The 15837-nt window shown below is 42.8% G+C and overlaps 1 protein-coding gene across 14 annotated transcripts in view; it reads right to left on the bottom strand.

Moving 5' to 3' along the window:
* Positions 1–15837, bottom strand: part of EPHA5 (EPH receptor A5) — a 404174-nt gene that overhangs the window by 127003 nt on the left and 261334 nt on the right. For 9 of the 14 annotated variants that reach the window (XM_032805223.2, XM_032805216.2, XM_032805217.2 and 6 more), the window contains one exon: positions 8131–8196. The exons of the other annotated variants lie outside the window; for them this stretch is intronic. In XM_032805223.2, the coding sequence (XP_032661114.1) occupies positions 8131–8196 (66 nt within the window). The remainder of the gene's footprint in view (positions 1–8130; positions 8197–15837) is intronic. 14 annotated transcript variants of the gene reach the window in all.

Raw genomic sequence — 15837 nt, 5'->3', positions numbered from 1 at the left:
GAAACCCCTGAAAGCACCATTAAAACAAGTAAAACTACAGCTGGTGTATGACTGGGTCTCAAGTAACTGTTCAGAATTGCTAACAAACCAATGTAGAAAAACTGTCCATTACATGTTATCTTCTGTCTCTGTCACCGATACACAGCCTTAACCAATGCGATAAATAAGCAATAAAAACCCCGTTCCTGGCTTAAATTCTACTTCTTCTCTTCTGGAATTTTAACAGTTTTTTTTCCCACAAGGAAGAGGCATAGTGTTCTTTATTTACTTCTCCACCCCTTTCTATTGAAATTATATTTGATCTGTTCCATCCAAAAATATGTGATTTTAGGATTATCAGGTATATGACATGCCTTTCAATAGTGATCTTCTCCCACATATATGGTGTTATTGGCAAGTAAAATTATCCAAATATTCTGCTTTTAAAAGACATTGGTGTAGGAGGGGGTGACGGGAATGGTTCCACTTTCTTGTATAATTTGATTTTCACATGTGCATTTATTTTTAATATTGATTGTAAAAGATGCAAAGCAAAGATGCCCAGTGGACCTTCATCACCGTAATTTGATGGCGGCCGTAGATAATATAGATTTTGTCTATCTTTTCTATATCATATATTGTGAAGATATAAAGAAGTTACTACCCGCTTTCTCTCCCACTGCTCTGAAGAAATCGGACAAGAAACTCAGTAAACCTGTAAAGTTCCTGAATCTCCACTGATTTACATTTGCTGAGGATCTGGATCTGTTTCAGTATCTTGAAAGCAATGTCCCCCCTGCAACATTATGTCGGTAGGGCCCATCACACTGAAGAGTAAGACCTCAATCATAGCTTGTGGTGTTTTTTAATAAAACTATAAGAGAGGAAAAAAGACATTTAGATTTTAAATATTCTTATGGCATCATGTCTGATATAAAACCTGCTTCCACACTGGCAAGCAGCTCATAAAATATTTACTGGGCAGATTATAAAAGTAAGGTTATAAAATGATCCGTATATGGGTTTATAACATAAAGTGGAATGGAAGAAAGATGAAGAATCTGATTGGCAAAAAGTAGGACTGAATGTTACCTAACATAATGTAAATCACTTCACAAGGGCAAAAACGGAGAGATTGAGATAATTTACTGGTCTAAATTTGTTGTCTGTAGTGTGTGTGTTTGTGGTGTACTTGCTGCTTGACTGAAATATACAGTGTGGTCTGTTGGTTGGGGGACCCGTATGGTGACCATGTGTGTGCTGAGTCTAGCAGCCTCCTAGGCAAGGCTGAGAGCTTCTTAAGGAGGCTTTGATCCCTAAGCACTTTAGCATCCATTAATCCTTAAGCAGAGAATGGGGCTACTCTGTAAGACCAGGACTTTAAAAAGCCCGCTCCCAAGTGACCAGAGGAACTAGCGAACAGAAGTAGATAACAGGGGAGTTTCGTAAGGGATTTTAGAGATGGGAGCCTGCGCCGGGAGGCTAGATACACTCAACATTCTTTATACTTAAAGTCAAGCATCCTCTGATAAAAACAAAACAACAACGGAACAAGTTGCAGGAGTAAAAGGAGAATGCAGGCAGATATCCAGCAACAGAGTGGGGGCTATACAGTTTATTGCACCCAATGCAGCATGCATGATTACCTGCCCTATGGGCTGGTGGCATATGTCTGCATTCGGTTCCAGGGAGCTCCTGGCCCTTGGAGACTGCTTTCGGGCTTTGGAGACCAGAGTGGCTGAACTGAAGGAGCTAAGGGAGACAGAGAGGTACATAGATGAGACTTTCCGTGACACACTAGAATGGTCCCACCTCCAGTCTGACAGACTCTGTGCTGTTCAGGAGGAGAAAAGTCTCAGGAAAAAGAACATCCAACTGCAGCAGAGGGAAATTATCCCATAATTGAGACCCTTCTTCCAGATGACGTTGTGGTGTCCTCTCGCACTGAGGTTACCTCTCCAGGGGAGGGAACTCCAGTTATTAGGAAGAGACAGGTATTGGTAATGAGCGATTCAATCATTAGAAACATAGATAGCTGGGTTTGTAATGACCAGGAGAACTGCATGGTGACTTGCCTGCCTGGTGTGAAGGTTGCGGATCTCTCAAGACATTGAGATAAGACTTATGTGTAGTGCTGGGGAGGAGCCGGTGGTCATGGTACATGAAGGTACCAATGACATAGGGAAGGATAGGAAAGAGGTCCTGGAGGCCAAATTTAGGCAAGAGATTGAAGTCCAGGACCTCCATGGTTGCATTCTCTAAAATGCTTCCAGTTCCACATGCAGGGTCAGTTAGACAGGCAGCACTGCAGGTTCTCAAAGCATGGATGAGACGATGATGTACGGAGGAGGGGTTTAGATTTATTAGGAACTGGGGAAACTTTTGGGAAAGTTGGAGTCTATACAGGAAGGATGAGCTCCACCTAAACCAAAATGGAACCAGATTGCTGGCACTTAAAAAGGTTGTAAACTAAGTTTTTAAACTAAGGGCTGGGGGAAAGCTGACAGGTGCAGAGGAGAAAGTGGTTCGGACAGAGATATCCCTTAGGGGAGGATATACTAACGGAGATTGTCTATGTCTTAATAAGAAGGAGAGGATGAAAGACGGTAAAATGCAGGTACTATCTGATAAGAAACAGTCAAATGAAAAAAAGTCCCATTCAATTACATTATGTAATGGCAGACAGCTAAAAAGTGACAAGTTTTTAAAGTGCTTATATACCAATGCTAGAAGTCTATATAATAAGATGGGTGATCTAGAGTGGTTAGTATTAAATGAGGATATTGATATAACAGGCATCAGAGAAACTTGGTGGAATGAGGATAAAGAATGGGACACAGTAATACCAGGGTACCATATATATCAGGAGGACAGAACAGGTGGTGCTGGTGGGGGAGTGGCACTCTATGTGAAAGAAAGCGTAGAATCAAATAAAGTAAAAATTTTAAATGAACCAAACTGTACCACAGAATCTCTATGGATAGTAATTCCATGCTTGAATAATAAGCATATAGCAGTAGGGATATATTACCGACCACCTGACTAGGATGGTGATAGTGACTGTGAAATTTTCAGGGAGATTAGAGGGGTTATTAAAATAAAAAAAAAACAACTCAATAATAATGGGGGATTTCAACCATCCCCATATTGGCTGGGTACATGTCACTTCAGGACGGGACGCAGAGATAAAGTTTCTTGACACCTTAAATGGCTGCTTCTAGGAGCAGCTAGTCCTGGAACCCACAAGAGGAGAGACAATTCTTGATTTAGTCCTAAGTGGAGCACAGGACCTGGTCCAAGAGGTGAATATAGCTGGACCACTTGGTAATAGTGACCATAATATAACTAAATTTAACATCTCTGTGGCGGGGAAAACACCACAACTGCCCAACACTGTAGTATTTAATTTTAGAAAAGGGAACTACACAAAAATGAGGAGGTTAGTTAAACAGAAATTAAACAGTACCAAAAGTGAAATCCCTGCAAACTGCATGGAAACTTTTGAAAGACACCATAAAAGATGCTCAACTTAAATGTATACCCCAAATTAAGAAACACAGTAAGAGAACCAAAAAAGTACTACGTAGCTAAACAACAAAGTAAAAGAAGAAGTGAAAGGCAAAAGGGCATGCTTTAAAAAGTGGAAGTTAAATCTTAGTGAGGAAAATAGAAGGGAGCATAAACTCTGGTAAATGAAATGTAAAAATATAATTACGTAGGCCAAAAAAGAATTTGAAGAACAGCTAGCCAACTACTATCATTCATAGTGTCACTTTCTTTTAAAAGTTGAGGTTATTTCAGACTGCGCCATCTTTCAAGTATTTTTCTCTGTAGGGCAGATTATTGTGAGTTAATATTTGTACTGCGGTAGCCCCTAAAGGTGCCAGTTATGGACTGGGACCCTGTTGTGGAAGGTACTAGGTGCCTCTAATAAAAAGACAATTCGTGTCCCAAAGAGCATACGGTCTATGGCCTTGATCTTGCAAAGACTTATGTGCATGCTTTACTGTAGGCACTGACTTGAAGTCAATGGCATCTCCCACTGACTTGGACGGAGCTAGAATTTCACCTTGTCAGTAGTCCTATTGACCTCAATGCATAAGTCTTTGTAGGATTAGGCCTAAGCAATGTTGAGTTGTCATTTTATAAGTGGGTTTTTATTAAGGACCAAGGAATTATTGTGTACACTGGGATAATACTCAGTTAGAAACCTTTATATAAGGTGTCAAGCCACAAACCGAACATAATGCATTCCACACCCAGTGACACAACAATCAGGGCTTTGTCTGCTTGGTTTGAAGCCCTTGGCTTCAGTTTGGGAGTTCTGGCTGTACATAGAGATGATCAGTGGATGGCGTTTCCCTGCTTATGTGACAACAACTTTATGCTGGGCTAAACACACCCAGAGATTGAAAGGCCAGAGAAAATCTTTGCTCCGCTGAGGTCAATGGCAAAACTCCCTGGTGTTTAGAAGCCCCTGATGTAGTTACTACCTTAAAAACATAGAGGACCCTCCTGTTATTATTCATCCTTGTCTAAAATGCATGCTCCTTTAACTGAAAGGTGCTCTCCATCTTCCCACCCACTTTCCTCCTTTCCGTCTTGCATTCAGCCCATCCCTTGGGAGGAGCACCCACAGGAAGTCATTTTTGTTCCACTAGGTCAGATTCCCAGTGGAATCTGGCGTAAAGTGATGTAGTTCATACCAGCTGAGAATCTGGCCCATTACATGTACTCTGAACCCTCTCCCCGTTCATACTGCTCTAGAAGTGCTCCCGCCTGGATAGTGGCATCAGAAGAAGACATTCATTTTTTTCTCAGTTCTTGACGGTGGCTAAACTGTGGGGCTGAGACACAGCATAGTTTGATCTGTGGCTCAACTCATTCACAGAGCAAATATGCGGCTTTCCCTGCAAGTGGAGGCTGTCTGAAGCACCAGGCAAGTTTCTCCAGGTTTTCACTGCACTAACCTGGCGCAGTTTGTAAACTTCAGTGATAATAGCTGAAATGGTGCCTGTGCTGTGCCCTGCTCCTAACTGCAGACTCACTGGCTTTCTCAGCAATTTTTCCACATGCATTGGCCCACTCTGTACCATACTATGCTGTCTTTGACCTCAGATTGACTGGGAAGTCTTACAAAGGAAGTTTTGAAAATGCAGCAGAAGTATTTTTAGCTTTTATTCTTTCCCTCTCCTTGCTTTGGATGGCTCCTTGCCTTCTGCAAGAACTAAAAATAATTTAAACAAGAGACTGTCTCCCCCTCTTTGCAGGAAGCTACCTCTGAAGTGATCTCTTGAAAGAGGCTGCCCTGCCTTCCTATAGCACAGTTGATCGTATCTGTGCCTGGAAACCACTTCTCCCATTGCCCCCTTTGCAGAACACCAGCTTGCTGCTACATTATTCTCCCTACAGTGAAGTAGTAAACTTCGAGATGATTTAGAGATAACACTTTCCAGCTCAGCCAGTCTCTCCTTCATATCTCTTGGACCTCTTTCTTTTTTTTCTCCCACTCATATGCTCTGGTAAACAAAATAGGCATGATTATTCTGATTTTCCGGGCTCTTGAGCACCTTCTACCCTTCTGAATAGGCATGTTCAGAGCTTCCAATTACTGGCAACCCTTTAACGTAAGAACATAAGAACGGCCGTACCGGGTCAGACCAAAGGTCCATCTAGCCCAGTATCTGTCTACCAACAGTGGCCAATGCTAGATGCCCCAGTGGGAATGAACCTAACAGGCAATGATCAAGTGATCTCTCTCCTGCCATCCATCTCCATCCTCTGACAAACAGAGGCTAGGGACACCATTCCTTACCCGTCCTGGCTAATAGCCATTTATGGACTTAACCACCATGAATTTATCCAGTTCTCTTTTAAACGCTGTTATAGTCCTAGCCTTCACAACCTCCTCAGGTAAGGAGTTCCACAAGTTGACTGTGCGCTGTGTGAAGAAGAACTTCCTTTTATTTGTTTTAAACCTGCTACCTATTAATTTCATTTGGTGACCCCTAGTTCTTGTATTATGGGAATAAGTAAATAACTTTTCCTTATCCACTTTCTCCACATCACTCATGATTTTATATACCTCTATCATATCCCCCCTTAGTCTCCTCTTTTCCAAGCTGAAGAGGCCTAGCCTCTTTAATCTTTCCTCATATGGAACCCTCTCCAAACCCCTAATCATTTTACTTGCCCTTCTCTGAACCTTTTTTAGTGCCAGTATATCTTTTTTGAGGTGAGGAGACCACATCTGTACACAGTATTCGAGATGTGGGTGTACCATGGATTTATTTTATGCCTCATTGAGGAAATCGGGGCTCAAAGCATGAAACAATAATACCTGCAATTCTGGGTAAAGATGGGCCATCAACCTATTGGAATCTTTCTTTTGACATCATCATGGCAAAACTGACAAGTTCAAACAATAACTAAATATATCCAGAGAACACGTGGCAGCCAAACACTTCAGACTGAGCTGCTGAGTCCAGTATTTCAATGCCAAGCATTCAAGAATCATAAGGCTTCATCAAAAATCATGATGTGTTAAAAATAATACAGTTGGGGCTCTTTTATTTCTCTTCTGGTTCTTGAGCCTGTCAGATTCATGTTTTCAAGATCTGCACTGCAACCAAGAGGGCTAGGAAACTCAGGAGTCTCACATAATCACAGGAGCTGGGGCTTTAAGAGAAATACTCAACATAGATAGACTGGCAATAAAATCATGAGAATTGGCAACAAAACAAAACAGAAAAAAAGATGTTTTCTGTTTCTTGTACCTGTGTAAGTTGAACAGACCTGATCCTTTCTTCAGATATGAATATCTGTATTGCCATAAACTGGAATAATTTGTGTTTAAGGAACATGAAAATATTAAAACAAGCCACCAAAATAAAGGAGATTGGAAGGGCTGCAAACCCTCCTGTCACAGGGCATGAGCCAATCGAGGTCAGATGGAAACTTTCTTGGAGGAATGTTAGCCCATAAATGCTAATGTAGGGTTCTTACACCTTCCCCTGAAGCATCTGGGGTGGCCATGGTCAGAAACAGGACAGTGGGCTAGATGGACCATGTGTCTGATCCACTCTAGCAATTCCTATGTTTCACTCAGAAGACTGCACAATGACTAAACTGTAGCTCTGCAGAATCTTGATGCTCCCCAGGACAGCTCTGTGTATTTCCATTGTGTTTTCACAGCAAGGCCTGGCATGAGCAAAAGTCGGAGGTCTTAGCTCTCTGTTTCAGTTATTTATATCCTATGAACTCAGATGGACACTTCCTGAGTGCGATTTTATGAGTTGCTCTTCAGGCTTAGCCAACTGGGAGCTATCTGCCTGCACCCCCATCAGTTGATTCAGAAACCTAAAATACAAAATAGTTTTTGCTTCTCAATCGATCCAAGTCTAATCTAAATACACTGCTACCTCGATAAAACGCTACTCGATATAACACAAATTTGGATACAATGCGGTAAAGCAGTGCTCCAGGGGGGGCACACTCCGGTGGATCAAAGCAAGTTCAATGTAACATGGTTTCACCTATAACGCAGTAAGATTTTTTCGCTCCTGAGGAGAGCGTTATATCAGGGTAGAGGTGTATAGTAAAAGCACTGCCCATTTTTTCAGTAAGCAGTGTGAGCGACCACATCGGAATGGACATTGCTTATGCAACTTGGAAAGGGATCAGGTAGCTTGTGGGACAGGCGACTAGGTCTCAGCACAAAGAAGCATTGTTAGTAGTGGCATGACACTGCAGAAAACAACACACACTTCCCTTCACTATCATGCATGCTACACGCCATGAAACGCCGCAACCTTTACCCCTGTCTTTTGGAAAATAACCCCTTAGTGATGATAAGCAGGAAGTGTCCCACATATGAGTTATATGATCTTTGATTTTAATGATTATACATGACGTTTTTGGTATGCTGTCTGGGTCAATCCATCATGGAATAATAGGTGAGATTCTCCACAGGCACCCTGTTCTTTCTGGAGACATATATGGGGCTATTTCCTGTTGTTGAGACAGACAAGCTGGGTGCTGAGTTCAGATGAGAAAGAGAATCCAGGCCAATACAAGAAAGGAAGATAAAGCCAGGCTAAGCACAGAAAACACTGAGGCAGGACATCAAATAGAGCAGGTGGGAACACTGACCATATTAGGCTTGGATATGCAACAGCACGCAGGGAAGAAGCCCACCCACAGCCATAATCGCAGCAACTGAAAAGTAAACAAAGAGGCTCAGGATAAGGCATAAATCCCACTGCCCTGGTAATGTGCAAATATATTTGCAACATTTGCATATGCACTGTATGCATTTGAACCCTGAAAAAGTGGGCTTCGAGATTGTCATTGCAGAAACTATGAAATGGGGATAATCTCCTTGAGACATTGCACAGGCCCTGATCCTCTGAAGCATTTAAGAAGGACTTTATTTTACTTATGTAAATATTCCCACTGGAGTAAGTGGGGCTACCCATGTGCTTAAAGTTAAATAGGTGCCTGGGATGCAGGTGCTTAAGTGATTTTATGACACACAGAATGTATTCAGGATGATCATGCAGTTATCTATTAATATCATGTTCAAAGGTGTATGAACCTGTGTCCTTATTTTGCAAACACTTAGGAATGGTGTACAAGGAGCGTTTGTGCACCCCGGCTGGGGTTGAGACTTCTAGTCTGTCCCAGCATGCAGTGCACTAACAGTCTGTGTAGATCCTGGTGGCACACACTAAAAATTCCCTGGTGCACACGGAGGTACTCTAGTCCTGTTTGAAAACAGGACTCCAGGAACACGCACTAGGAAACTGTTAATGCATGCCAGCAGGGTCCACATGGGCCAGTTAGTGTACAACATGCTGGTGCACACTAGAATTAATACCCCAGCTGGTGCTCACTTACACACCATGTACACAAGCCCTTACACAAATGCGTAACTTTACGCACTCCTATTGACCTCCATGGGACTATTCACGTGAGCAAAGCTATGCACAGGATTGGGGCTCTATTTGCATGAGTGAATATTCTGGAGTATCCCTTCTCCTTAGTGATTTGCTCAGAATGTGTATTCAAAGGACTCTGTGTGAAGCCACAGCTCATTTTAAGAAGATTGATGAGGAATTATTCCAGGCTAAACAGTTCACCTGGCATCAGTCAATTCTGTGAAGCTGGATGTTACTCTGTTAGTGGCTTTTATCCACTAGCACAGAAGATGCCCTTTGTTGCCAAACTTCACATAATGTTGAAGTCGTGTATCCCAGAAAAGAATACAGTGCAGGAGAAATAAATAATGTGTCAGAGGTTCAGTTGGGGTAAGTCAGTATAGTTCCATTTTCTTTAGCAGAGCTATGCCCAATATTTCTAGCAAAATTATCATAATGTGCACTTCATTTTAAAAAATGATTCCCTCTCCAGATTTTTAAAGTAAACTCTAAAAGAACTTCTTATAAATGTTCTACTAGTAAAACAACTTTCACATAGCATTGCCAACTCTTGTAATTTTATTATGATGCCTAAAATATTTGGTGTTTTTTCTTAAATCCACAGCTCCTGGAGTCAGGTGATTATGTGCGACTCTCAGCTTTCATTAAAAGAAATGCATATATGGTAAATTAATAAGAAGAACCCAATATTTAAATGATTTTTAGGTCATGGCTCACAATTTTTGAACATCTGGAGTAAGCAAGGCTAGATAAGACCTATGTAGCCCACTCTAGGCTGTAATAACTCTCTCTCTCTCTCTCTCACACACACACACAATTATTCCATCTTCTACAAAGGAATGAAATCTATCATTCTAAAATAGTAACACTCTAGCCAGAATTTTCTAAAGTCTTCAGCAGCCAGAATCAGGATCAGATTTTCAAATCAGTTCAATTCCCTCTTGGGACATGTCTATGCTGCAATTAAAAACCTGTGGCTGGCCCATGTCAGTTAACTCCAACTCATGGGTCTCGGGCTAACGGCTGTTTAGTTGCAGCGTAGACATTTGGACTAGTTCTGAAGTCTGGGCTACAGGACTCTGCAAAATGGGAGGGTCTGAGAGCTTGGGCTGCGCCCTGAATCTGAACATCTACCCTAAAATTAAACAACCCCTTAGCCCAAGTCAGCTGGCACAAGGGGATGTCTCATTGTGGTGCACACACACCTTCAGATGCCAAAAAAACTGCCTAGATTCTCAAACGAACCAAGGTGCTAGGTGCTAAATTTTTATGAAAATCTGGCCCTTCTTTAGGTGCCTAAATGGGAGCTGAGCTCTTCTGAAAATCTCGCCCCAACTGCAGACACTGAATACGTGTAAAGCTCACCCTGAGTTCTTTGGAAAAATTGGCCCCCAATTTCAATGGAGTTGCTCATGTGTCAGTGAAGGCAGAACTTGCGTCTCAATGTTTTATACACTTAAAACCTGAAATTTACAGGCAAGTTAAACAGTTATTTTTCTAGATCTGTGTTGCACAAGATTTTTTAAATAAATGAGAATCCAATAGGCTCAGAATAGTACGTATATCTTACAGAAAACACACATTTGTTTTACAGGTAAATTAAATTGATTCATGGGAAAACAGAATTAACCCATGGATGCTAGAAATCAAAACATCTTGATGGCAAAGAACAAAGATGCTTGCAGTAGGGCAGTTAACGCAAAAGCAGGTTTTGTGATTGCTAATGTACAGTACCCATCATCTTGGTGGTGACGCACTTGAAAACCAGATATTAGAGCAGTTGTCTTCTCTATTAGCTGGACCTCCCAAACGGACTTCAGAGGCTGCCTTAGCAGAGCATATTACAGCCTGATGCCACAGGCTGAGCTGGCCCTCTAACGGGGCTCTGCTAACCTCTCCAGATGGAGGGATTAGAAACAAGAGTCACATGGGGAGCATCTAATGAAGAACCAGGCCTGCTGGGAGAGATAAGGGCAGCCATCAGGAGCGTTCAGAGAGAGACTCAGGGCCTGGGAGGGGAAGGGTTGAGAGGATGTCACTGGGTAGTTGTTCTCTGTGAACAGATTGAGCCCAGCATCCCTGGACTAGAGCAAGGGAGCCTAATCAAGCTAATTAAAGAGGGTGGGGCTACACCTGGGCCTATAAAGGGCTGCTAGCAGGCAGCTGAGGAAGAAGGAATGAGACAGGCTGAGCCCTGGTCGGTAGAGGCCACACTGAAGTAAAGCTAACTCCTGTGGTGGGTCCCTAGAGCAAGGGGGATCAAGGAAGGAACCCTGGGGGTCCAAGAGGGGAGCAGAGCTGGAGAAGTCAAGGAAGCTGCCAGGAGCGGAGAGCCACAGACCCCTGAGAGGGGTGGACTCAAAGCCTGGGGGCCTTCTGCTGGTCTGTTATAAAAGAATAAACCTTGACTGGGCCTGGATGTGGCATCACAATCTTGGGGATGGGGTACAGCGGCGGCCCCTGGTGACAGTGGGGTATGCCATACAGCGAGAGTCTCCATTGCTCCCAGGCAGGGGCCCTGGGGAGTGCAGATCTGCAGAGAGCGGAAGCCAGCTACAGGGCTGGAGTGTGGGGGCGCTTACTGCCGGAAAGCCCTGGTAGGGACAGGACTAAGAAGCCTGCACCAAGGGTGGTGAGCCAGCTAGGAAAGTCCATTTGAAGTTCCTGGGGTGATTTTTTTTTAATGTAATATTAATAAGGACGTGGTTTGTGCCTGTAATCCCAGCTACATGGGAGGCTGAGGCTGGCAGATAGCTCAGGGGTTCTGGGCTATGGTGCACTATGACGATCAGGTGTCTGGTCCCACTGACAGCCTGGCCAGCAGGTGGCTGAAGGACTGGCTAGAACACGGAGGACGTGTTCTGATTGGTACTTTCTCTGTGAGGGATGATGGACCGATCGATCAAGGTGATATTAATAAGAACGACTCCAAAAAGTGGGGGAGTTATGGAGACAACCAGTCCTGAGTGACCTTTTCTTAAATGGGGAAGCTGAGGCAGGGCCCAAACCCACACCTGGTTAGTTCTACTACACTGATAGTAACACAGGTGTGGATGATCCAAAGCGCCTACTTTGGAGCTATGGCCACTACCTCCTCTCTAGAGGCAGATGGTAAAAGGCAATACAAGCCATTGATGCTACCTGGGAACCCAGGAGCATGGATGCACTATGGAGGGCCCTGTGAATCTTTTTGGTGGAAGCAGGATATACACACACAGTGACCATCATTAATGTTGCTAGATGCTTCCCCCGGGGAATAAGCATCCCTTGCGTCTTGGCTAGGTTGAGCAGCAGTTCTTATGTGCATTAGATGGCAAAACTTATGATCCTCAAGTTTCAGAAAAGAGAATGCTGCGCTACCAACATATAGCATGTCAATATAATACAAACAAATTGCATTGTCTAGGCAACAAATGAAGACAGTTGCTCTAGGAATACTTCTATATCAGACATGCTCTGATTTGTTACAAAACAGTGAGTCTGCCTAGTTCATTAATAAGCCCACATATTGCAGCTACCAACCAATGTGTTATAGCTCTTAATCAATGCAGCTAGAGAACCGAAAACTGACAGATAAGGCAAAGCCTGTTTGTTTTGCACCTTGTATATTTGTGGTGACCACAGATGCAACTATGAGCATCTGCTGTACACAATTCAGGTCACTCCGAGTTATACGTTAAGGAATTGATCATGAGAATCAAAAGCATTTTTCTTAGTTTTCATAAGCTATTCTTCTGAAGCCTACAACTGGAGAAGACAAGAGTCTAATGTTAATGGAAGACTTTTTTCTAACATTGTACCCAGCCCTAAGATGAGGGGTGATTATTCCATATATCTGTGTAGCAGAAGGCCAACATGGTAACCTAGCTCCCACTGAGATGATACACTTCTCTCAAACACGAGAGGAACAACATTACATATTGCAAGCTGTTGGGAAAATATGTCCAGCTTGTCTTTTTCAATACTTAGTTTCATTGCTATCCTTATAACTTTCCTACTATGGGTATATGTGATCCCTTTAGCACTATCTGCTAGGGCTTACCCAGTTTACATGTTCAGACATGTCACCAAGTTTTTATTTGTTTGTTTTTTTTACAGTAACTGATAAGAACAAAAGATTGAGCAGATGATGTGTATGCAGTCAAAGAGAGAGAGAACAACTTTCTAGGAAAGGCTTTGTATTTGAAAAAGACCACTTGGAAACATGTGCTTGCAGAAAACATCATCTTATGCCTAGGTTATGGGTCTATTACAGGAGTGGGTGGGTGAGGTACTGGCTCGCAATATACAGGAAGTCAGAATGTATGATCACAATGGTTTCCTAAGGTCTTAAAGTCTATGAGATACAAATAAGCCCCAATTGATTTTTTCCCCTAGACCACAGGACAAATTCTACACCCCTGGTGTATATCTAATAGAGTTTATCTTCTATCTTCTCAAAGAGCACCCAGCAAGATAGTATTTGAAGAGCTGAGAGCTTGTTCTCTTCTGTCCCCTATGCTTTATCCATTCCATAGCCAAGAAGAGACTTTGTGAATTCTACGAAGTATTAAGGGTGGGATGTTCAACAATGTGAACCAGTGGCCTAACGCTGCTCCCTCTGAGGTGAATAGAATTACCGCTAACTTCAGCAGGAGCACAGTTAGGCTAATGCAAAACATTTTTTACAGTCCCATTCTAAATCTTTATTTCATGAATATCACAGTATTCACTGCATTCCCTCAACTAACACAGGACTATATGGTGACATCATCTGTTAAGCAGAACTTCCATGTTGATTTCAGCGAAGAGTTCTGCATGATGTACCTCATGATGGGTGACAAACCCTCACCATGGTTTGCGATATCTTTCCCTCCCACCCTGTTATTAGAAACTTTGACTGAATATGCGACAAGATTTAGACATGCTAAATGCATACCTACTGTTAGCCATTCTTCAAGCTCCTCACACCTGCCAAGTTCCCTGCCTGATGCTAAAATGACATCCTGAAAATCACTACTTTCTCTAGGAGTCGGTCTCTGGGTCTTAGTGCTTAATAATGGCCCGGGCCCAAGTGGGGAGCATTCAGCTCGCTGTTTGAGCAAGGCAACACGAGCAGAGTGAAGAGTACTTGGATTGCCTGACCCTCTAAATATCCCATTTTCCTAGCTGGGAGCAACGACCTCTAAAAGGACAAATAGGCAGAAGGTGGTAATTAATCCCTGAAAGCAGTGTCTTCTGCCTGTCTTTTGACGCTTTGCACATCTGTGCACTGCCCTGAGATATTTCTAAGGCAGGGTGGTTGGTTTTGTTTTGGTTGTTGGGGTGACAGAACCAGGTGAGTAGATCAACAAGGGAGGTTAGTTCTAAGGAGAGACAAATTCTTGGAAGATACAGTCGAGACAGTGATTGTGGTCTGCAGGCTGGCAAGACTGGGCCCCTTGGATTTGGAGAGGCGTTATCTCATCCAGAAGAGTTGGGAGAGTGACCAGAACTCTTTTTTAATAGGACAGCTGATCAAGTTTCATTCTACTGATAGTAGCCAAATTCACTCTGAGTGAGATGGCATTGCCAAAAAGCTGAGTGGCCATTGGGGTGATGACCTGGGGTAGGATGCTGTAGCTCTTGGATCAGCTTCCATTGACTTAAATGAAAGCAGGATTACCCTTCCTGTTATTGGCTGTGACTCTTGACAAAAGTGGGGCCTGTTCTCCCAAAGTCCTGCTTGTTATCAAATGTATCTTGGGGGTGAGGTGTAATGCACTGTACTAGGAAACAGACACAAATCTTTATCTGTATATTTCTGCCTGCTTTCCTGTAGGTCATCACCTAAGATGCCCTAGAGGAAAGTGGGCAGAAATATACAGATAAATATGTCCTTTAAAATGGCACAACAAGTCATGACTCATGCCATGAAAATCTGTCACTACTTCTGAAAAGCATTATCTACAAACTGTCTCCCATGTTTCCTACAGAAATATCAAGTAAAGTGAACTATTTTAAAGCTCTGGCACATACTGTAACAGTAATTTTCTTAGTGAAAAAACTCATCTGTTGTGACTTTCCATGTCATAGAAGGTTGCAAATCTTGGCTCAGCACCTCCTGTACACAACTCACTCACCCCAAACCTCTCTGCACGGTGAAAGTCATCTTTTAAAGAGATGTACATTTGTGTCCAGAAATTAGCCCTCTGCAGCTGCGGGGGCTAATATTTAAAAGGCTAAATCAACTGAGGTCAAGGTTGGATAAGCTGCAGAAGCCAGCAACTGCCAATACCCAAGTGGCAAAATTGCCTTTGCTTTGCCTTTTGAAGGCTGATTCCTTGCCAAAGGAGAAATTCTATATACAGTAACTCCTCACTCAATGTTGTGGTTATGTTCTTGAAAAATGCAACTTCAAGTGAAATGATCTTAAGCAAATCCAATTTCCCCATTAGAATTAGTGTATATAGGGGAGTTAGGTTCCAGGGAAGTTTTTTTTGCCAGATAAAAAAACATATTATAAATTGTTTGTTTAAAACTTATGCTGTATGGGTGTGTGTGTGTGTGTGTGTGTGTATATATATATCTATATATCTATATATATATATATAGTGACAGACCCAGGCCAGTGGGGTAGAGGAGTCTGGTAGAGGGCAAATATACTGGTCATTGGTTGAGTAGTTTTCTGTTCCTGAGTGACCAGGGCAGGGGCTGCACTAGAGTAATCAGAAACCTGCTAGAACCAGTTAAGGCAGACAGGCTGATTAGATCACCTGCAGCCAATCAAGGCAGGCTAATCAGGGCACCTGGGTTTAAAAAGGAGCTCACTCCAGTCAAGCTGGGGGGAGCCAGAGGAGAGGAAGTGTGTATGACGAGCTGGGAGCACGAGGCACAAGAAGCTGAGAGTGAGAGGGTGTGCTGCTGGAGGACTAAGGAGTACAAGTGTTATCAGACACCA

This window comes from Chelonoidis abingdonii, chromosome 5 (assembly GCF_003597395.2).
Source record: "Chelonoidis abingdonii isolate Lonesome George chromosome 5, CheloAbing_2.0, whole genome shotgun sequence".
In the NCBI taxonomy this organism is placed as follows: Eukaryota; Metazoa; Chordata; order Testudines; family Testudinidae; genus Chelonoidis; species Chelonoidis abingdonii.
This window is presented reverse-complemented; position numbering and strand designations above follow the sequence as displayed.